General features: G+C 41.9%; 1 protein-coding gene across 1 annotated transcript; it reads left to right on the forward strand.

Annotated features, from left to right (window-relative positions):
* Positions 1 to 8134: 8134 nt before the first annotated feature.
* Positions 8135 to 23716, forward strand: col6a2 (collagen, type VI, alpha 2). Its single transcript, XM_008288503.1, has 32 exons — positions 8135 to 8266; positions 10180 to 10271; positions 10363 to 10463; positions 10603 to 10746; positions 12159 to 12521; positions 12610 to 12630; positions 12726 to 12791; positions 12871 to 12969; positions 13071 to 13097; positions 13259 to 13285; positions 13400 to 13444; positions 13579 to 13632; positions 13721 to 13783; positions 13860 to 13922; positions 14032 to 14085; positions 14174 to 14209; positions 14300 to 14362; positions 14487 to 14549; positions 14673 to 14735; positions 15293 to 15355; positions 15458 to 15508; positions 15595 to 15693; positions 15782 to 15844; positions 15950 to 15985; positions 16081 to 16126; positions 16214 to 16366; positions 16459 to 16553; positions 18625 to 18806; positions 18905 to 19083; positions 19178 to 19216; positions 21460 to 21791; positions 22905 to 23716. The coding sequence occupies exons 2-32, from the start codon at positions 10196 to 10198 to the stop codon at positions 23172 to 23174; spliced, it is 3036 nt and encodes a 1011-aa protein (XP_008286725.1). The 5' UTR covers positions 8135 to 8266; positions 10180 to 10195; the 3' UTR covers positions 23175 to 23716.
* Positions 23717 to 23734: the final 18 nt, after the last annotated feature.

A 23734-nucleotide genomic window follows, 5' to 3' on the forward strand; every position in this document is an offset into this window, starting at 1 on the left:
TGCTGAATAGTAGTTCTTGACGCTCTGCTTTTACAAGGCACCATGACATCATTATCACGATTGCATCACCGTAGCTAATATACACTTATGAATGACAGTTAAAATAAATACAGTGCTGTTGTTTGATGTTGGCAGCCTGTTAGGGATCATTTTATGTGGATTAATTTTTTCACCCCCCCCCCCCTACTGAAAGGCTTAACAGGAAGCCTAGTATCTACTTTATCACTGCTATGGTCAAACAAATCAAGTTCAAAATATGCACAAGTGTATATTACATGATACAAATGTTGTATTTAGTTTTTTGCATTTGCTCAAATTCATCCAGCCTCTTGCTAGGTTTAAGTTAATCCAGATTTTTTTTAGTGAATCACAGGTATCCAAATCCTAAAAAGTCTGGAACATCATTTACTTAAGGTTTGATTCAGTTCAGAATCGAGACTGGATTATAAGATTTAATTCTAGTTTTCCTTTGAACGACCCATTTTAAAGATTTGATCCAATCTGATAGTTGACGTTCAGTCAGATTACCTCTGACCAACTGGGTCTTATTTTGTGCAAATTAGCATGAATGAATGAATAGATGAATGGTTTATTTTGGTTACAATCTAGAGTACAAAAATGTAATTGTTTGCATTCAGCTGATAAAGCATTATTATATATGCTTGCAGTAAACATTTCTTCCTCACAAAAAAATTTAACAAGCTCTGTAACTGAAAAAGGGACGCCTCAGATCTTTCTGCGTGGAGTTTGCACGTTCTCCCCGTGCAGCGTGGGTTCTCTCCGGGTTCTCCGGCTTCCTCCCACACAGTCCAAAAAAATGTTGAGGTTAACTGGTGATTCTAAATTGTCCGTAGGTGTGAATGTGAGTGTGCTTGGTTGTCTGTCTGTAAGTGTAGCCCTGTGATAGACTGGTTACCTGTTCAGGTAAACCTGCCTTCACCCTGAGTCAGCTGGGATAGACTCCATCCCCCCATGACCCTAGTGAGGATTAAGTGGTGTATAGATAATGGATGGATGTAACCAAAAAAAGGAATAGGCTGAAGCCCTATCCTGTACAATCCATAAAATAACCCAGAATATCAGTAATGCAGATGTTAATATGTAAGCATGCTAACATTTGCTAACACGAGTAAAAATGGTAAATGTCAGCAATTTCCCACTGTCCCTGCTCACATTGACATACGCCAAACCATTTTAACATTTAGGCCTAATTGCTGAGTTTGACAATCCAGAAACAAAATAACAGACATTACCAACCTCGACCTGTCCAGGTGTCCCCTGCCGTCACCCTGAGTCAGCTGGGATAGACTCCAACCCCCCATGACCCTAGTGAGGACTAAGCAGTGTGTAGATGATGGATGGATTGACACAACCAACCTCATTTTGTCTAATTACACTGTGATTGGTCACAATTTTTATTCAGAATATCTATAACAGTATTCCAACTAGTTGAAACTCCAGTTTGAAATATCTGTATTTCAGTTTTAAACAGTCAAAATAATCATTGCAAATATCTCAGACAGACAAACAACAATACAACTAGTCTGAATTATTGTGGGTGATGCTGCTCATGTGAGGCTTCCCTGTTGTTTGCTTCCACAAAGCGTTTGAACATAATGTAATCAGAAAATGACATGAAAATGAAAGATCAAGAAGTTTCGTGGAGAACAAGGGTTTCATTCATGACAGACTTGTGGTGGACATTTCTGACCCAGCAATAAAACTCTTTCCTATATACAATCACGGTTGCAGTGCCAAAATATGTTTGAAAAGAGAGTCACTGTGGCGAGCCATTTGAAACGCTGAATAGCTGGACTGGTATTCTATTCTTCCAAGTCAAAAAGAGCATTTCAGAAATCCACAAATGACGCCACTGTTGCCAAGTTGAAGTTGTCATTATGGATATCTGTGATTCAGCTGCAGGTCGCCGCATTATGACGACATGTAATTCCAGTTTCAGATATACACAGCTGAATTCTGACCTGTCATCGTTCTAGTTCCAGATATTTTTAATTCCCCTATCCTCAGTATACCTACATTGTCCTTTTCAGATACTTAAAGTTTTAACTGGTCAGAATACCATCATGACTTGGACTTCTGCCTGGTCAAAATATAATTATAGATATCTTGAGTGTTTGCCAGGAAAAATGACATTGAAAACAACATCACAAGCTACAACAGCTGTGGGGCAGCTTAGCCTTTAGCTTAAAACAGCTTTGAACCACAAACACTAGTCCTACTGTACTGTTATGTTATTTCTATGTCCTCAGTCTGAATTATTAATATCACCAGCTTCATTGCTAAACCGTGATGCAGTACAATGGATTCAAATAGAAAAAATGGAAGCAAAATTAGTTTTCTGTGTTTGTGTGCATATTTGTTCACCATGCTAGCAGCGAGGCTGTCGGAATAGCAGCCATCGTGGTCACATTAGCATGCTAACATTAGCATTTAGCTCAGTGCAGCCTCACAGAGCTGCTAACTGTCTCTCTATTGGACTTGTTTCATGCAATGACCAGAGGTGGAAAATAACTAATTGTGTTTATTCACTCACTTTTTTTGTACTTAAGTATAATTTTGATATACTTTACATGTCTATTTCCATTTTGTGCTACTTCAGGTTTCCACTCTGCCATTTACTTTTGGTACTTTGGTACATTTTGATGCATGACTTTTACTTGGAACAATTGGAACATTTCTACCCCTTAGTATTGGTACTTTTACTTATCTTTTACTTTACTTCATGATCTGAGTACTTCTTCCACGTTTGCGAGTGAAAGAAGTACTCCCATTTTTAGTTGGTCCAACAAAACAGTGGTTTGGACAGGTATTATGGCAAGAGTCAGGGGTGTTTTTATATCCTGTTGTACACCGTTAATTACCAGACTGTTAATTTATGTCATCATGTTATAATACACACAAGCAAAGATGCACAAAATATTACCATAAGACTCAAGTTTGAAAAGAAGCTGCTTTTTGTTTAACTTCCTTCTCCTGTTGTTGATTAAAACCCTAAAAACTCGTCTCATGTTTCAAAGCTACAGTGCCTGTAAAAAGTCCTCATCTTCCTTGGAAGTCTCTCCTTTTTATTGCTTTTCAACTTTAAATCATCATCGGTCAGTTTAATTTGGATTCTTTTTTTTTCTTTTTTTTTTTTTAAACAAGAATTTACAAAAACAAAGTCCTTCATGTCAAAATGGAAACAGGTGAAATATAAAACGTAAAATAAATTATTGCACAAGTGTTCGCCCCCTTTAAAGTGACTTACCTAATTCAACACAGGTGCAGCCATTGAGTGCAAGAAGGCACAAAACTAGTGCAATGGAGATCATTTGGATGCAGTGAACATGTCTTAAATGATTGTAGTATAAGCACACATGTATCTGGAAGGTCCAGTCACTGTTGAATCAGTGCTTCTGGATATAACTACATCAATCTGACTGGAGCAGGTGGTCCTTAAAAGCTGAGTGACTGTGCAAGAAAGAGACGAGTGAGGGAGGCAACCAAGACACCTATGACTCCTCAAGGAGTTACAAGCTTCTGTGGCTGAGATAGTGAAAGTTTTATGGAAGCGAATCAAACAAGTGGCTAAAGCTAAACCTTGACTCCAGTTCACAAGAAAATATTTGGGCGACGGTTCTTTGATTTGAGCCAAAAATTAAGCTTTTTGGCCATCAGACTGAACACTATGTTTGGCAGACGCCAAACCCTGCACATCATCAAAAACACCCTATCCCCACTGTGAAGCACGGTGGTGGCAGCATCATAATGTGGGCCCTAGAAGGTTTGTAAAGGTGAAGGCTACAATAAATGCAGCAACATATTGGGAAATCCTGGAAAACGATCTAACTGCAAGAGAACTACAACTTATGAGACGTTTTGTTTTCCGGCAAGACAGTAATTCCAAACTATACAAAAATGGTTTAAAGACAATAAGGTGAATGTTCTGGAGTGGCCGAGTCAGAGCTCAGACCTCAGCCCAGCTGAGAATTTGTGGCTAGACTTGAAAAAGGCTGTTCACTCATGGTCCCTGTGTAACCTGACAGTACTGCAAGGAAGAATGGGGTAAAACTGCAGCGTCCAGATGTGCACGAAAACAGGCTCGATGCTGTAATGTGGCCAAAGACTAAGTGTATAGTCTATAGTATATATCTAATGGGGTGAATACATGTGTGATCACTTACTTTACAAATTATATTTATGTTATGTTTTTTATTTAATTGGTGTTTGTAAAAATCTGTTTTCACTTTGATATTAAAGTCTTTTCAGAAATTCTTGTCATAAAAGCCAAGCTATATTGGCTCCAATTCAGTGTTGAAAAGCAGTAGCAGGGGAAAACTTTCAAGAGGGTTAAATTCTTCTGAGACACTTTGACTCTCCTCCACAAACTCATCCCCACCCACTGCAGCTGAGCACACCAGCTCACCTACAAGTCTGCTTGAACACTGTAAAACTGATTGATGATGAACTGATGATTGGAGTAACTGAGCCAGATGTATTTAAACACTGGAAATCGATAGAATACAGAAATCCCCACACTGTAAATTGACAGAATTGTTACATATGAAGCCCTTAAAGTCTGAATCCGTGTTTTTAAGACTACCGTTGGTACATTGCAGTGTCCACGTGGAAAAAATCAGTCATGCTTTGACTGCTTATTTCGCTCATAATATATCTTCCAGCATATAAAAAACTCCAAATGGACATGTTAACAAGGTAAAATCTGGATTTTCACTGGAAGGGGTCTAACTAAACACAGCAGACCAACAGTGTTGTCTCCAGTCCCAAGTCAGACCCACACAGGCAGCAAGTACCTGCCTGTAGAAGTGCCCTTGAGCAACCAGCTGAGCCTGACCTCTGACCTTGTTGAAGAACAAGATAGGAGAAGCAGGAATTCCTTCTGCAGAGATGAACAGTGCAGTACTACAAACAACTTTTTACTCCTTACCACGTATACGGGAAAACATACACGGTCAAATGTTAAATTCTTTTCCTTTCCGTTGCTCAATAAGAGACACATGTTTCATATTAAATCTTCACACAGACTGCAGCAGAATTTCTGTGGAACTGCCTCAGTTTTAGTGACTCGACCAGCTGTTTTTTTTCCTCTGTGATCCTGATTTTTGAGCCACCGTTTTGATCTCGACTGTGTGTATTTGTGTGTGTCCGCACTGTTTGATACATCTCTTCCTGTGTCAAAGTCATTCTTAAAGTTCTGGAGCCAAAACTGCACTTATCAGATCGTTCCACGGAGCCCCTGCATGTGTGTTTGTTTGTGTGTGCACATGTGCATGGGTGTGCCCGTTCGCACGCTGATGCATGTTTCTGTGCATGATTTACTGCATGGATATGTGTGTGATTTGTGTGCATGTGGCTGTGTGTGTGTGTTTGGGTGAGTGTTCAGATTTGTCTTGGCTCTTTTGCAGATTTTCTGCAATTTCCTCTTTCCTCCTGTTTTCTGAAGCGATTGGACCTCTTCGCCATCTTACTCTCAGACCTCGGCGCAAACTTCTTCCAATGAAATTCACTGGTAATGACATAAGTTTTACACATGGACTTGACCGTAAATTTGCACTATGTGTGCACAGTCGTCTGTGTGTGTGTGATGTACTGAGGTAACGACTCCCAGCTGCCTTGTCTGAACAGAAAGCACATCTGGAGAAAAGAAGGAGAAAGATTGCGAAAAGAAGCAAATAAAGGGGGTAAATGTTAGCTTATCCAATGTTTAAATGTAATATCCTGGTCTTTAAATAAAGCTTTTCAGGTTCAAGAGCTTCACTGGAGAACATCTTGTAGAAGTGCATCACTGTCATACATACACAGACTGTCAGAGAGATTAGGAGAGCGCTGTGAAAAAAGAAAAATAAACTTTAGATTTTTTTACTTTGTGTACCTACAAATAGCTTAAATCTGCTGTTAGAATCTATAGATTTGTGCATTCATTTTTCAATTTGTTTTTTTCCATCGTTTCTTTTCATGTCTGTGTCTTTGTGCATGTTTGCATATGAAACAAATTTAGTCACTCTTTGTGCCTTTTCTGTGGAACAGTGAGAGAAAAAAAAAAAGTAGCAGCGATGTTTGCGGCGTCGAGCTGTTTATAATTCTGGAGCTGGTTATGCAGAAATCCCCCAGACTGAAAGGTTCTTTTAGTCCATGTGAGAGAAATAAAGAAAAAAAAAATAAAGACAGTGTGTGTGAGAAAGAGGGAGAGAAAGAGGGAGAGAGAAAGAGAGAGAGAGAGAGAGAGGCTGGTTTACTCTTATTTGGGAGGAAGGTCATTCCTATTCTATGAGTCACAGTTTTAAGAGAGACCAGAACACACCACCTCCCACCTCCTCCCTCCATCTTCACATCCCTCCATCACACGCACACACACATTGCTCCGCTCTCCTCTCTCCGTCTCTTTTTAAGGAAAAACTCTTCCCAGGCCAAGACAGAGAGAAGCGCTGCACAGTAATAACTCTGGTCAGCAGCTGGACTTTTTCTCCTCCTCATCCTCTTTTCTATCTCAGCGTTTTGTTTCATCTCCACACTTGGCAAAGTGCTGACTGCTGTCTCACCTCCAACCACCTCTAGAACCGTTATACGTTCACATAGTTACATTAAAAAGCACGAGAGACTGTTTCATGGGTTGTTCTTGCGAGTTGCATTTTGTTTCCATGAGTGTAAGAAGCAGCTATTTTTGTGTTGACATTTAAAAATCGCTTCCAAATAGATGCATCTGTCTCACTTAGTTGAGCCAAATGACCTCTCAGACTTTTCAGCGTGAGGTTTTATCATGTAATGGATGTAAGAGTCTGTTCCTGACATGCCTCCTGTGTTCTGGGCTGCACAACACATTAGTGGCAGTTTCACTTACTGCACTGGCCACATCTGAAATAGTGCAATCAGCAGCGGTGGAAAGTAACTGAAAGCACGGTGAAAATTTAAGTTACTTGCATTTGCATGAGATTGTGTTTTTCCATTTTTTGCTACTTTACACTTTCACTCCACGACAATCCAGAGCCGAATAATGACTTTTTAATCCACTTATTTCCATTTATGTGGTCATTTTAGTTACTTTGCAGCCAAAACTAAATAGAATCAACAAATAAAATATGTTTAAGATAAAACTTTATTGATATTGAGAAAATGCACAAGCAGCAGAAACACCACACAAAGTAGCTCCAACATTAAAATGATGAACACACAACATCTATGGTCCTATACTTTATTCTGAAATTTGCCATTCTGCACAATACATACTTAATATTTGGTGTATATTGTTGCTAACTCTTTCATACTTTTACTGAATTGTACACTAAAATTCATGACTTTTGCTTGAGCAGAGTATTTTTACACTGTTGTAATGGTGTAGGTGCAATATCTCAGTACTTCTTTCACCTTTGTTAATCCCCATTGATGAAAGGAAATAAAACAGGCTTTACACTCACAGTATGTAAGTTTCTGTGCAGATGTGCACTGACATGGTATGGAGACCTCCCACCATGTGCACAAGCACTTAAACACATACAAATAGGCAAACGGGGGGCTGAAGCACCTACAAACGTATAAACATGGTGAACAGACTCATGGACAGGCTGCCAGTGTTTACACCGGGTATAAACTCCTCTTGCTCGGCCTACTAATTGCAAACAGATCACCAGACACAAAGAGGGGAGTTTTGTGCGTATGTGCGTGTGCGCGTTTATGAGTATGAGGGGGTTAAGTCTGCCCTTTATCCTGTTCTATTTCATTCTGACCCACCACCTGTATGAGATTATGTGTGAATACCTTCTAAATGCTGTATCTCGGGGACAGAAAAGCTCCTCAGGGCTGCGCCATGTGTTCCACTGAGCGCCGCATCTCCTGAAGCCAAACGGACATTACAGTGTGAGGAGAGTCCAGCTCCTCTCTGGCATCCTCCTTCACCGGTGCATGGCACTAACACCGGTGCAACAGGTCAGGGGTGCACGGACACGCGCGCGCACACACGGGTTCCAGCGGAGCCACGGCGCCTCCAAGCGGACAGCAGCGCGCACTGAGGTGCGTCGTTGCGCGCAGAAGGAGGAGGGATCAGAGCTGGTGGCTGGGGCTGGACCGGGACAGGAGGGCGAACGGACGGCTCTGCTGCGGGAAGTAAACGCGCATCCAGGGCTTTATTTCCCACTTTCTCCTCCTGTATCCCCCCTTTTTTTTCTTTCTCGGCTGTCCGTCCTGTGGAGATGAGGAGATAACCGACAGAGGATCAGCTGCGTACGAAGTTTTGAAGTTGTAAAGAGTTCGGGTAAGCTGCGCTTTTACGCACAACAACGTGCCAAGCTCTTTTTGTCAGTTTCCCTCATTTGCCATCGTGCATGTGCCTTTCTGACTCTCAGTTTCTCCTCTCCTTCTGCTTTTTCTGTCTGAAAACTCCCTCCGATTAACTGAAATGATGGCGTTTTTTTAGCCAATCCAAACTTTGGACAGGCTACACAGCTTCTTTGAAAACCAACAAAGTGTTCGCTTAAAAAAACAGATTATAAAACTCTATCTTTGAGGCTGTTGTGTCTGTATATTTTGCATGATGGTTCACTGGCCCAATGATGAAGCGCTGGGAGGACTTGCACCCTCTCTCTCCTGGCCTGGACGGTGGGAGAGGAGTGGGAGAGGAGTGGGGATTTCTGGAGGAGCGACTCCTCCGCAGGTCACAGCCGTCTGTCCGCTAGAGGGAGCCACAGCAGAGCGTGTGGCTGACCAAGTGTTGGGTGGCGCTGAAACTCAAAGAGACAAATTAGAGGAGGCCTAGAAATGAAGTGAGCTACAAATTTTCATCCGTTAAATTTTGCAAACGTGAGCTCCTCTGGTAGAATATAATTTAGTTGTAGAGAATGTAATTTGCACCGGAAATTACACTAGAATTATGTTTGTGGAGAGGATGAAGAGTTCTGTTGCTTGAGAGGGTGCATTTCTTTTAGTGTAAATACTCAACATGCTGTCGTGGGCATCGGTTGGCAGCGAATGTTACTTAGTAGTTGTGAGTGATGGCTATGATGCACACAAGACCAGCTTTTGGCATTTTTCATGTTGTTACTGCCCTCCAGAGGCCGTCCCCACACAGCCAGCGGAGCCACACTGTTTCCAAAAGTGGGAACTTTTGCAGGGACCCAGACCTTAATAGCCCCCGAAGGCCTCATATATGTCAACGGACTAATTCAATTAACTGCTAATGTGTTTTGCAATATGCACAGGGCCCTGCACATATGTGTCTAGTTGGCGTGTACATGGAGCACATATGGTCAGTGTGTCAGGGCCCCCTGATGGGCTCACCTGGGTATAGCAGCCAATCAGCTCAGGTTTAATGTGAGAGCAGGGAAATCCTATGAAGGGCTTTAAACTTGTGACACTGAAATGAAAATGTGAAGCTGATTGTGTTGAATAAACATCCAGCTATCTGCTCCCCAGATGGAGCCAGAGTCTGTTCATCCTCAGGAATCTTTTTTTTTTTTTTTTACATTTTTTCCATCTCTTGAGCAGGAGGCGTTATGCTATGTTCAGATAATCGGTTCCATGCTTTAATCTTGGACTTTCCTTTGGTCAAATAAGGAGGGTTTTTTTTTCAGAGTCTGTATGTGTAGAAGATCTCAGTGGTCTCACTGAACCTCTGCATGTTATGGCTGCAGTTTGGCAACATGTCAAAGTCTGTGTCCAGTTTACAGCAATAATTGTCCATCATGGGGCAGATGTTAGTCATCTTTCATTTATTCTAGCTTCTGTTGTTTCCATTTCATCTTTCAACACAAAAAGAAGAGCCATGTTCTGCTCATGAGATGCTTTCAAACCTGTTACATAACTCTGTGGCAGCCATTTTGTTCCCTGGGTAATAGTCAGACATTTGTTTGTGGGACTCTTAAACTGATACCAGGTGCAGAATCTAGACGAAGAAATTTGTTAATTTGAGGATTTTTTTTGGCAGAGAATCACAACATTGCAAAAAATAATATACCAAGTGGAATGCTTGAAATTAGACATTTAAAATGCTTTTATAATGCTTGGTTGTTTGTTCAGGCTTTCAAATCTTTGCATATTTATCTTTATATTTTCTGCATTCAGTCTGTTCTTTCTTTTTTTTTTTTTACATTTTGTCAATGGTTTGCTTCATTAATTTTTAGAGAAAAAGAAACTGTTTTGGCTCAGATGTGTCTTGTGTCTGTGTGTCAGACAGGAGAAGAGGAAGATGTTGGGGTTGGAGGTCGTCGTGCTCAGTCTTCTTTTCGGAGCCCTGACTCACGGACAGAAGTCGGAGTGCAGCAGTGAGTGCCATCAGTTTCAGTGACACAACAAGGAATGCATGACTGATTAAAATACACTGATTTAAATCTGTTTTGTGTGTGTTCCCTCCAGAGAAGAACCTATGTCCCATAGACGTGTACTTCACCATCGACACGTCTGAGACCATCGCCCTGCAGGAGTCGCCCCCTGGGTCGCTGGTGGAGAGCATCAAGGTTCCTCATTTGTTTGCAATTCTGTTATTTTAACCTTGCAACATAAAATACTCCCATCTGATGATCTTTTCTACATGACAGCCGACCGTTCTGGCTGTAAAGTCCATGTTGTATAACGTGTTATGTCTTGGTGTTGCAGACATTCACTGAGCAGTTCGTGCAGCGTTTGGAGGAGGATGAACTCAGGGGCGTCGTGAAGGTCAACTGGAATATCGGTGGACTGCACTTTTCCCAGACACAACAAGTTTTCAGCCGCTTCGCATCCAAGAGTGATTTCATCTCTGTGAGTGACGCATCATCTCGCATCAGAAAGCAGTTTGTTAAGATTTAAAGTGGCTGCGAAGTTTATAAAACTAGCGATTATGTGCTTAAATAGAGGTATTTGATAACTTTGATAAGAAAATATGTGACGCATGAGTGAAGCAAAAGTAGCAGCAGTACAGTGTAGAAGTACTCTATTACAAGTAAAAGTCACGCATTTAAATCTAAGTCAAAGCACAAAAGTATTACAATCAAAACATACTCAAAGTTAAAACGTAAAATTACTCTTTAGGCAGAATGGCATATTAGAGAATTAGGTATTATTCTTTAACACATTATTATGAAATATGGCATTCTGAGAATAAAACACTTTTATCAAATATACCATTCTGCATAATGAGAATATTTGAGAATGATGTATTATTGGATTTTAATTATGGATTTATTTATATGTTCATCACTTTAACACAGGAGCTGGTAAAGGTGGCTTTACCTACTTTATATAGTTCGTTTGCTGGGTAGTTTGTGAATTTCCCCTCATGATCAATACATGTCATCTTAATCCAAAATATTACTTTTTAATTAATTTTTTGATTACAAAGTGCAGTATTTGCCACTAAATCACAATTGAGTGCAAGTATGACATAGCAGAAAATGGAAATACTCTCATAAAATACAAGTTACTCAAGATTGTGCTTATGCTCAGTACTTGAGTAAATGTACTTAGTTACTTTCCAAAATCGTCAGTGACTAAAAACTCCCGAGTAAACTATGCTGCTCATGTTAAAATTAACAGAAGGTCCTCAATCAGTCAACACTAACGCCTTTAAACAAAAGGACCAGATTTTTGCCGTCTTTCTGTCAGAAGGTTCAACAAGATTCTCATCTGTACATTAAATGTGAGCCAACAGCTAGTTAGCCTAGCTTAGCACAAAGCCTGAAATCAGGGGAAACAGGCAGACTCACTCTGTCAGGCAGGAACAAAAGCCATGTACCTTCAAATCTGCAATTGTTTTTCTCAATCATCACGCAAAACTGTAAAACCATCAAGTAACTGCTTTACAGGAGGTTATGCGCCACATTTAATCCTTGGCTGTTAGCTTAAGAAGCTCAAGAAAAAGAAAACTCCTGAAAAAGTAAGACAAACCGCTGTTTTTGCATTGCGGTTGTTTTGTAAATTAAAAATCATGAACTTCAGTGGTTCTGGTAGGTTGATTTTGCTGCTGTTTCCCTCTGATAGTCTTGTTAAATGCTATTCTAATCTAACCTGCTTCTACCTGGAGCTTTGTAGTAAATAAAGACACATGAGAGCATATTCATCTTCTCCATTAACTCTTCACCAGGAAGTACAAACAAAAATCTTCCAAAGTAACAAAACGCCCAGTCTGTAATCCAGCCTTCATGACAACATCTCACACTTGTCCACGTTTCCAGAATCTCAGGCCAATCCGTTATCTGGGTAAAGGCACCTACATCGACTGTGCCCTCAAAGCCATGACAGACGAGATGCTGCGCTCGCCCTCCTACCCCTCGGCCCTCCGCTTTGCTGTGGTCATCACCGACGGCCACGTGACTGGAAACCCTTGTGGTGGCATTAAGGTGGCAGCAGAGGAAGCTCGTGACAAGGGCATCCGGATGTTTGTCGTGGCGGCATCAACTAACATCGAGGAGACAGGCTTGAGGGAGATCGCCAACTCTCCAGCCACCGTCTACAGGAGGGACTTCATGGCTGTGGATCTGAGCCAAGGCAGAGCCACGATACATACAGAAACTATTGAACGCATCATCAAGACAATGGTAACACATGAACTCACACAGACAGTTATGCAGCAGAAACACTGATGTTGACTCTTCGGTTCACGATTCGTTTCTTTTGTCTCCGCAGAAACATTTGGCGTATATAGAGGTAAGACAGAACCCGTGAGCAGGAATATAATGTCATCTACTGCTCTCCTGTATCATCTCTGACTCTTTTCTTTCTTTTTGTCTTGTTTAACTCAGTGTTACAAAGTGTCCTGTCTGGAGACACCCGGGCCTCATGGTCCAAAAGGCCACAGAGGACAGAAGGTAAGTTTTCCACAGACACACAAACATTTACACACCACTTGTCTTCATCCTCACACACCTTTGATCTCGTTGTATGCAGGGAGCTAAAGGAGACAACGGCGAACCAGGACTGAAAGGAGAAAGAGGTCGCCCAGGAGACCCCGGTATTGAGGGTCCGATCGGTCAGCCTGGTATCAAAGTAAGGAGACATGCTTTCACCGCCCCATCATCCACTACAGTACAACAAGTTTTAGCACCATCTCTAATAATAGATGAATTTCCTTTCTCTCTTCTCTGTAGGGAGAACCAGGTCTCAAAGGCGAGAAGGTGAGGCATCCTTTCTTGTGGAACCAAATGTCTTCTTTCATAGATTGGAAAAACACTATTCAGTTTGTGGATGAATGATAATAAAGTCTGGTTGTATGTTTAATGGTTGAGTGCTGACTGATCGTACATCAAATGACTGTTGATCTTCTGTCTGGTCACAGGGAGAGATGGGAACTCAGGGGAAAAAGGTAGGTGTTTTTTTCCTATTTATATTTTGTTACCCAACCAAATATGTTTAATATCATCAATACAAGACAAAGATTGGTCTTTCCTTGCTAATTATGTCCTCCTTCTATGATTAGGGTGTGGCTGGCATCCCAGGACGCAACGGAACGGATGGGCAGAAGGTAGAATTTTCAGGAACAGCTTTTTTCATGCAGTTTAGGAAAAATCTATTCTGAAAATTTCTGAAAATTGTACAGTTTTGTGTCTTGGCTTTCTTGAGTAATACAATTGTTGTCCTTTGCGTTCTTATTTTTAGGGTAAAATTGGACGGATCGGATCTCCAGGCTGCAAAGGAGACCCAGGCGACAGAGTATGGCACTAAATACAAAATAAAAACTACTAGAGCACATATACTTTGCTGTATTATAGTCTACTTATGGTATGTGTTTGATTTACAGGGTCCTGATGGACATCCCGGAGATGTCGGTGAACGTGGTCCTGGTGGAACTGATGGAGAGAAGGTACATGGTCTAATCTCTACTCACACAATCCATCATCTATCCAACCTGTGGTCAAACTCATCCTAATTGTCTCTAGGGAGATTCTGGACGCCCTGGAAGACCTGGTCCTCCTGGCCCGTCTGGAGAGTCTGGACCAAAGGTAAAAACAACACTGGGACAGCGGCCATATGCTGGGCCAGAATAGTAGACCAGAGGTCATGCTACACATGTTGGAGGTAAAAGGCTAAACTCTGGTGTTTCATCCACAGGGAGAGAGGGGAAGTCCTGGATCACCTGGCCTTCCTGGACAGAAAGGAAACCCAGTAAGACGCATCGCAGCAGACAAATACATGTAAAGATCCACTCATAGATTTCGCATCAAGTTGCTTATCAGTGTGTTGTGTTTCTTAGGGAATCCCTGGAAGTGCAGGAGGCAGAGGAGAACCTGTAAGAACGTCTGATCAGCCACAACTATATGTTCTCTTACAAGCTCTGTCCTAATATTGCCTGATGGCTTCAATGACTCTTGCTTTCTAGGGAAGAAGAGGCGACTATGGGCCAAAGGGTGGGCAAGGACCAGATGGCGGTAAGGGAGAAAAGGTGAGTTCAAGTTTAGTGTGGCCCATATTTCTGCATTATGAAGCATAGGCTCAAATTGTTTCTCTCCAGGTGTGCTTCATTACTGCACCACTAGGGGGCTGAAAACTGATTTACTGTGTTTTAGGGTGAAATGGGGCCAGAGGGCTTGAGGGGACTTCCAGGTGAATCAGGAAACAAAGGAACAAAGGTAGTTGGAATTGTTTTATCACAATACTTTGTATTTGTTCATTAGAACACTATTAAATCTTGAAATTCTAGTATTGTACCTTGTGTTTCTGAACTCACTGTAATCTTTCTGTGCCCTAAACAGGGAGATAATGGCTTACCAGGACCAAGGGGACCACCAGGGTCACCAGGAGAGCCAGGAAGAAATGTAGGTTAAAAGCATGGACTGCAGATTAAGATCGATGAACCCTTTGTGTCATCACTCATAGATTTGCTTAAGAGCAGTTTTGAATCTGGGTCTGGCTACTCTCTGCTAATTCAAAGATGAGCAAAGTGGTGGAACATGAGTGAACCTTAGGTGGGCCATGGACTGTCCCATGGTGGCACTCACCTGTCCCACAAAGCAGTAACATCCTTAATTATGCATTTCTTTAAGCTCTAATATAATTTAAATGAGTAAGCTATATAAATATTCACTTCCTGTACAGTTGTGAGGGACAGGAAAATTGGCGATAGAGACCAAAACTGTTTTTGTTCCAGACTGGAAACATGTTTATTTCTGTTGTAAAGTTGAGCCTTTTAATATGGGGGTTTATGGGGATTGACTCACATTCAGAGCCAGCCTCAAGTGGCTATTTGAGGAACTGCAGTTTTCATTTCTCTTTTCATTTTTGAGCCTTAGAAGCTGCCACTTAGTTGAAGGATCACATTTGAGAGTCTTGAGTTCAAAAAACCTACTCCAGTTAAACATTGTTTGTATTGTAGGGTACGAGAGGCGACCCTGGTGATGCTGGACCAAGAGGAGATCCTGGACTGCCCGGACCAAAGGTTTGTATCTGTGTTTGTCTCTGCGGTAGCATCTTCTGTGGTTCATCATCAGGTCTGTAGATACAGCTCTTTGTCTTGACTCTTTGTTATGTCTCTATTCAGGGAGACGGTGGAAGACCTGGCTTTAGCTATCCTGGACCAAGAGGACCATCGGTAACATACAAACACATTAACTCTGCTTGCATTTTCTAGCCGATGTGGCACACATAGCTGACGCAAATTTTCCTGCTGACCTACAGGGTGATAGAGGAGAGAAGGGCAACCGTGGTCCTCGAGGCAGCAGAGGAGACTGTGGTCAGAAGGGTGAGCCTGGAAATAAAGGAACTCCTGGAGAGGAGGTAAATAACTCTTGGATGAATGTATTGTCTTATTTGAGGAGGGATTGTATGTATATCTATATGTTTATGGTTTCTTTGCTTACAACAGGGTGAGCCAGGTCCTCAGGGTGAACCTGGACTAAGAGGACCAAGGGGAGAGCCTGGGCGTGATGTAAGTATAAAAAAATATATCCAACTGCTTCCAGGCTGAAAAAGCTAAGCTCTGATATAGCATTACCTGCTGGCAGTCACAAAGTTTTGTTCTCTTGCTCTACAGGGAGATTCTGGTCCTGAGGGAGACCCTGGCCTCACAGTAAGAACATTTCATCCAATCACAGCTTTATCAAATCAACAAAAACGCACATAAGATATGACGGACATAATGATATATTTTGCTTCTCCCTGCAGGAATGTGATGTCATGAACTACATCAGGGAAACATGTGGCTGCTGTGGTGAGTTTAGTTGCATAACCATTCGTGATCTAAAAAAAACACATTGTTGGACTATCTGATCTTTGTAATCTGTGTTTTTATCTCCAGACTGTGAGAAACGTTGCGGAGCCCTGGACATTGTTTTTGTTATCGACAGCTCAGAGTCAGTGGGTCTTACCAACTTCACCCTGGAGAAGAACTTTGTCATCAACACCATCAACAGACTGGGATCCTTTGCCAAAGACCCAACATCAGAAGCAGGTATGCATGTCAGAGTTAAAATGTGCAGTGCCAAAACTTTACAAGATGGTCGCCAACTTAAGCACGCAATAACGTGGTTGTTTGTGTCCCAGGCACAAGAGTGGGAGTTGTTCAGTACAGTCACAGTGGAACCTTCCAGGCCATTCGTCTCAATGACCCCAAGATCGACTCGCTGTCTGCTTTCAAGGTCTCGCAAACATGCAGACATACACAAACACACGTGTACACATGTAGCTTCAGAGGTTATTTTTAGGATGTAGTACAGACTGTTCCTTTGTCTCTTTTGTCCAGATGTTTCTTAATTAATCAAAGCTGATCACATGTGGTTTCTGTCTGCACAAATATGTCAGACTGAAGTCACCAGTTACATATGCGTCCCACTTGCTTTACTTCTGACATCCACCAGTGCATAAAGTCTGAGGCGTACAAGATTGTACGCCCACCTTAAAGGATTTATCTCAACATTACCTATATTTTTCTCATTATTCCCAAGTCCCGTAAAAAGACAGTAACAAAGAATAAATTGATTCAGTGTTGACAAAAATTATTAAAAACACATGTTACGTGTTGCTGCACGACATGTCCCCTCGTGATCATAAACACTGTAGTTCGTTGTAGCTCTGTTATCTATTTTGAGTTCATCTAGCAAACACTGTCCTGCTGCCAGAAATACTTACTGGAACAGCAAATGTGAATTCATGTGCAGCTTAAGCTAGTTCCAACATACCTGCTTTTTACTCTTGTTTAAATAACATGGGTTCCAAATGACAGTGCCCAGGTGTTGACAGAAGCTATTTCACCTTTGTTTTAGATATATATATAACAACATGTTAACTGCCTCTAATGATGTCGTGCTCAGTAAGAACCAAAAGGTCGAGGCTGAATACCACAGTTGCAAAATATTGAGACACAGAATAACTTATTGGCCTTTTCAATACAGAGTAACAACACAGTTACGTTAGTTCACCCAGATAATAGACCTAATATAAAGGAAGGAAGTGGTGACCGTGACGTCACCCATTGGTTTGTGGACTACTGTTTGGAAGCCTCAAGTGTAGAATTTGTAAATCCCATCTTAGCCCTGCCCTAAAACATACTTACATCGTATATTTACACGGAACCATAATTTCCAAAATGAATTTAATGCTGTATTGTTCAAGCCTTAAAAATTAGCAACTGAGACCATAAACTCAGGTAAAATGTGTTTCCTGAGGTTACGAATCAAGTGAGACGTAGAATCATTTTCTCAAGGACTTCTGTTCAATCAGATTTTTTATTTGCAGCCAGAGGAGTCGCCCCCTGCTGGCTGTTAGAAAGAATGAAGGTTCAGGTCATTCCATCATTCCATTGACTTCACTTTTCAGACCTGTAGGCTGTGTCCTAATGTTATATACAGTCTAAGACCCAGATACCTATACGCTAAATAATCTATATTAGTTCAGTGTAGCTGTTTACAATATATGTTATATATGCTATACATAATCATTGGTTGTATGTGTATGTCAATACAGCACATTTCTTTTTTTTAGAAACAGCAAGATAGGTTGCTTGAGGTGATAATGTTATCATGCTAACCAGTGCTACCACGGCTGAACATTGCTTAGAAATGTCTTTTATAGATTTCATGTGGGAGAAAGACATAATTCGGTCAACGTAGGATTACATTTTTAGCCTACATTATAATGCATACTATATGTAAGTTTCACCTTAGTCTGACTTACCAGATGTATGCTACCGGTGTAGGACTACCACTTGTTTCCGCCTCTGTGTTTCAGCCTCCACACAGCAACCTACTACACTGAAAATCTGGATTTGTATTGTGCAGTAAGGCAGCCCTGCTCGCTTTTTTTTTTTGGTGGATTATAATTTTTAACGGCAATGCTCACCTCCCTGCATGCAAATGTTCCACCAAAACAATTCCACCGGTCGCTATTTTGAAGGAGCACCAAAACCGCATCCTCCACTTAACTCCACCGAAGATCATTGTGACTGGCTTAAGGGGGAAAAAAAACAAGCCAGATCATTTTTTCCACCATAACAGAATGGCAATAAAGTGCAGCCAAACCATTCTTTACTACAGAATAGTCTGACTAAGTGAGTAAAATTTTACTTCAACACAGTCTACTGCCATCACTTTTTTATGGAACCAACGCTAGTTTCCAAGATGGCTATCTAATGGAAGCGACTCCCTTACTGTTCATGCTCAGTACTAACTAGCACATACACATCGCTCACATCCTTTTTTCTCCACTGTTTAGGATGCAATGAAGCGTTTGGAGTGGATTGCAGGAGGAACGTGGACTCCATCTGCTCTGAAGTATGCCTACGACAACCTTATCAGGGACAGCCGTAGAGCCAACGCCAATGTCACTGTTGTCGTCATCACCGACGGACGCTTCGACCCCAGAGATGACGACAAGCTGCTCACCTACCTCTGCAGGTGCAACCTCGGGGGTGTATTTTGAGATTTTAAGATAAATGCTTGCGATGAAGATAAAGGTTTGATCTCATTGCTTGTATCTCATTGCATGTGAACAGTGATCCCAGTGTGGACGTCAGCGCCATTGGTATCGGCGACATGTTTGAACAGATTGAGGAGAATGAGAGTCTGAAGAGCATCGCCTGCCAGAGAGATGGTAGAGTGATGGGCATGAGACGCTTTGCAGACCTCGTGGCAGAGGAGTTCATTGATAAGATTGAGAATGTGCTCTGCCCAGGTAAACTCACACAAAGAAAGCAAACAATAAGACTATCGAAGGCTAGTTTGTTACTGGCTGGTTTCCTCTGACATTGTCTTTTTTTCTGCTTTAGATCCTGTCATCATCTGCCCTGATCTGCCTTGTAAATCAGGTAAGATTTTGAAACATAGTGTAGTATAACATCTTCTACCCGTGTGTATGAATCAATGTGCCTCTGTGCTTTTCACCTCACTTTTCAACAGGTATAAACACTTTGTCCGATAGATCTGTGTTCTGATGACACTTACTGATGCCTTTAAACTACGAGGGTACTTCAAATAGTTTGAATCTGAATCCGGAAACAAGAGGCGTAATTCCCATTTTGGGGCTTAACTGTATACCATCAAGTCTTATATCACGTTCCACCAAAACTCAAATGTTTGACGTCATTAAAGAAAAACGGGGAGGTAAGCTTTAAGCTGGCTGCTGTTGCTTCAGGAAAATGCGTCCGTCCACACAGCACACTTTGCAGAAGCAGCAAAACCTGTCTTCGAACTGTTCCCCCATGAACCTTTCTCACCAGACCTGCACCGTCTGATTTCTATGTGTTTCCCAAACTGAAATCGCACTGACGTAGTTGCCATTTTCAGATTGATAATGATGTCATGCATGCTGTTGGGGTATCTGGAGGCTCAAGTTGTGACCTTACGTAAAAGGATAGTAAAGATTGAACACCATTGGACCAAGTTAAAGGAGACTTTGTTGAAAAATATTACAAGAACAGTCTTTCTCCTGGGATGTTTTTGGGCGAGGCTGAAAACTTTTTGAAATACCCTCGTATAAGTTTTAGCCGCATTGTGGCTGTATCGTACAGCTGTTACACCTCCTTTGTTCTGGTGCCATTAAATCATGGGGCTGTAAAGTCATTAAGATCAAATTTAGCGCAACCCCGGTGTTCTACCTCCAGCATCTTAATTGGCTGTGTTGATGCGTCGTGTCTGTGGGACTCCGCCCACAATGTTATTCCGCCCACTTGTTGCAGGAGGGGGCGTCGCAGCGGGGAAAGCCCCGCCCCCTTGGAAGCCGCTGGCCGAAGAAGGCAGCCCCTCATTGGTCCCCACCTCTTTGGAGGGTGTGGCCAGCCTGCTGAACGGCCTGAGCGAGCAGCAGTACGGGGTTGGCGTGGCAACCATGGCGTACACAGCCCAGAGAGCCAAACTCGCCCAGGGAGAGGACAGGCAGCAGTGGACCCGGCTGTTCATCGACTCCTTCAAATATGTCTACGGAGACATTATGGGAAGCCCTGAGAAGGCCATAGGACTTTGCTAATGCTAATATGCTAACCATGCTACCTCGCATTTATGAATGCCTAGTGACTAATGAGCTTAATGCTGGACATACAGTAGATTTTATTAAAACTGTGGGCATTTTTTTCATAACTACAGGTGCAATACACACCTGGGCTGATGCAACAGAATCGCATGATGTGTAGTCGGTCCTGTAATAAGCTTTGAGAACAGAATTATGTGTAGTGACTGTGTAGGATGGGCCAAAAGTCAAAATGTGGATTCCTGATGCTCCTTCTCCTCATTGAATGTTTCTGAATTAACATACATATGTGGCGCTGTTAATAATATACATATCACTTCTTCCAACTTAGTGGAGGAACATTTTCCATTCAAATGGAAAGCTGCAGTCTGTAGAGGCCTTTATGCTACTCGTATACAGTGGCTCTTTGATGAAGCCTCATTTCCACTGTGAATCACGAGCTCGCTGAATCACTCTGATGACAGTTTTTTTTTTTTTTGCTGTTTTGCACATATCCATGGTTACGGCCGTTTTTTGGGGTTTTTTTTCCTTGTGAATGATTCATGTTGGTGAAAGGCTATTACATGTGGAAAAAATCTGGTTTTATACATACATATCACAGCATACTGTATATGAGTCAGAAGTGGTGGATGTTTGGTTGATTGACTTGGCACCGACAATGAAGGAACTATTGTATGCTGTGCCGTTGATTGGTGCATGTTTTTCCGCATGTGGCTGGGCTTGTGAAGTGGGATGACTAGAGGGAAAAGACCACAGAGTGCCGTTAACCAAATGTTATGGTACCGTTCTCACTCTGTGACTGCAACTTGCTGATGTGAACAATGTTGTTTTCTTTAAAATTGGAATGTATTCGTGTTTTCATATTGTCTCAAGAGAATAAAATGGTAGAGCAAACTAAAACAGTGCTTTCTTGATGAGGCCGATCCTGAAGGTTTAGACGGAATCAAACAGCTGGACTGCAGCTAGCATGTATGAAATTACAGCATGTTATCATATATTTTTTTGCTGCCTTTAACTTTCGAGCATCTGTTGCGCAGCTGTAGCTCACTGAACGCTGTTATTTATGTGTGTGTGTGTCTTTTCCAGAGCCGGCTGTGGCTCCGTGTGTGCAGCGGCCAGTGGATGTCATCTTCATGTTGGATGGTTCTGAGAGGATGGGCCTGGAGAACCACCGCAGGGCCAAAGAGTTCATCGAGAACGTCGCCCGTCGCCTCATCCTGGCCAACGGCCCGACAGACGATAGGAATGCCCGCTTGGCTCTGCTGCAGTACGGCAGCCCGACAGAGCAGAAAGTGGAGTTCCCGCTCACACACGACATCGCAGTGATCTCTGATTCGCTGGCAGGCGTGAACTACATGGATTCATCTTCAGCTCTGGGCAGCGCAATCATCCACGCCGTCAACAACGTGGTGGTTAAGGTACAACAAACATACACACTTGACTTATTTACTGTCCTTTCTAAAAACAGCTTCACAATCAGTGACAATTCTGAGTGTGACCACCTGCACATCTAAAGCTCATCAGTTAGGTAGAGGAGGCTCTTTGTGCTCAAAGGGAAGCCAAAGGAAACTTTGTTGGGTTTCTCTGAATATAATTTGTAAGGTCCTCACCTTACTATGTGTAGTGCCATGAGATGACATATTTAAATTGGCGCGATATAAATAGAATTGAATTAAATTGAATTAAAACATAACGTCATTTTTTTCCCCAATCCTTTACAAAAGCTTAAGTGTGAATTGACAGGTTGAGGCTTTCCAAGGGTTCACAGTCACATTGTTTCAGCCAAACTTTGTAGCTGCATTTCTATAATGTATTTTAATGAGCATTTTAAAGTATGGTATCAGAAAAAGTTATTGGAAGCTACAAGATTTGACTATAAAAATTCTCAATTCTTATTGAATGGTTTTGTTTGTTTGTTTGTTTTTTTTGCTTTTTTGAAACTGAGGTAATGTGCTTAGGAGGAGATAGAAACACACTAAATTTATTTTTTAAAACATTTTCAACATTTTACCAGTTGCTTCAAGTTTACTCTGAGGCTATATGGAAACATGGCTGTTGATTTTCTAGACTGTGCTGGTTGGCAACTGAAAGATGTTCATGAGTCACTGCTAGCTGATAATACATCTACCCTAAGTTATCATATTTACACTTTGTTTTTCATTTGGAATCAAACATGTTAGATATAATTTGTTAACTGATGAACTTTGAAGAAGCTGGTAGGGGGATTCGTTTGTATTTGTACAGAGTTTTATTCTGTTTTCATACCCAAGTTAAGCTTATCATCTCCTGGCTGTAGCTCCCTGTTCATCATACTGATATTACAGCCATATTGATCTAGATCAGAAGGTATGTGTTCCAAAATGTCAAACATTTATGGTACAGAGCCTGTGACCTGGATGTGATAAGCTTAGTTAGAGACTGGATCCAGAGGGAAATAGCTTCTCTGGTTCTCTCCAAGATTCAGAAACACAGCCCCTCTACAACGCCTCCTAAAACGTTCCTTTACTATTCCTTTAATGTTGTGTCTGTAGCCCGCCGGCCGCTCATCTCGCCGCAACGCTGAGGTGGCCTTTGTCTTCATCACTGACGGCATCACGTCCAGCGACCAGCTGGATGAGGGCGTCAGCGCCATGAAAAGAGCAGAAGGCGTTCCCACGGTGATCGCCATGGGGAGCGACACCGACGAGGAGGTCCTGCGGAAGGTGTCGCTAGGGGACATGTCGGCCATCTTTAGAGGGGGCGACTACACCATGCTGAACAAACCCTCGTTCTTTGAGCGCTTTGTCCGCTGGATATGCTAGTGAGGAACTGTAACGCTCTACACCATAGAGTTAGAATCCATAGGATGAAGAAGGACGAGCTCCTTCAGTGTACACGTAAACACACACAGAGGCACCAAGCACACCTCTGTCATCATTATCATTACTGGATGGAAGCACTGAGATGGCTACATATCCTGTTGTCATGGGTGAAGATTACAAAAACAAACCACGCAGGACCAACACACACAGACACACATGAACATACGATATCATTTGAACCTTGGTTGTTGTCTTCATTGTAAATCTATTGTCAGCACTACCAACCAAAGACACAGAGGTGTACGATTATTGAATGTGTACCAAACAAATTGTAGGCTTTATTTTTGTTTTCTATTTTTTAATGATTTTCAGTTTGCAGAAACAACTTTCTTTTTTTTCTCTTTCTTTCTTCACACAGTCAGTATTTACAATAAAGGTGCTAAAGTAGAAAAAAAAAACAGACAAAGCCATCTGACTGGTTCTGAAACTTTTTTACATCATGTTACGCTGTAATTACTGTAGTTTGTTCAGGGCAAAAAAAGCATGTAGACATGTCTTCT

The sequence above is a fragment of the Stegastes partitus genome, unplaced genomic scaffold (assembly GCF_000690725.1).
Source record: "Stegastes partitus isolate 25-593 unplaced genomic scaffold, Stegastes_partitus-1.0.2 Scaffold563, whole genome shotgun sequence".
Lineage (NCBI taxonomy): Eukaryota > Metazoa > Chordata > Actinopteri > Pomacentridae > Stegastes > Stegastes partitus.

Excerpts from the sequence above, each read along its gene's own strand:
- col6a2 (XM_008288503.1), top strand. The coding sequence starts at position 10,196 with ATGTTGGGGTTGGAGGTCGTCGTGCTCAGTCTTCTTTTCGGAGCCCTG. Across the intron at positions 14,086-14,173 it reads CTGGACAGAAAGGAAACCCA|GGAATCCCTGGAAGTGCAGG; the intron begins GTAAGACGCATC and ends TGTGTTTCTTAG. Across the intron at positions 15,986-16,080 it reads AGGGAGACCCTGGCCTCACA|GAATGTGATGTCATGAACTA; the intron begins GTAAGAACATTT and ends TTCTCCCTGCAG.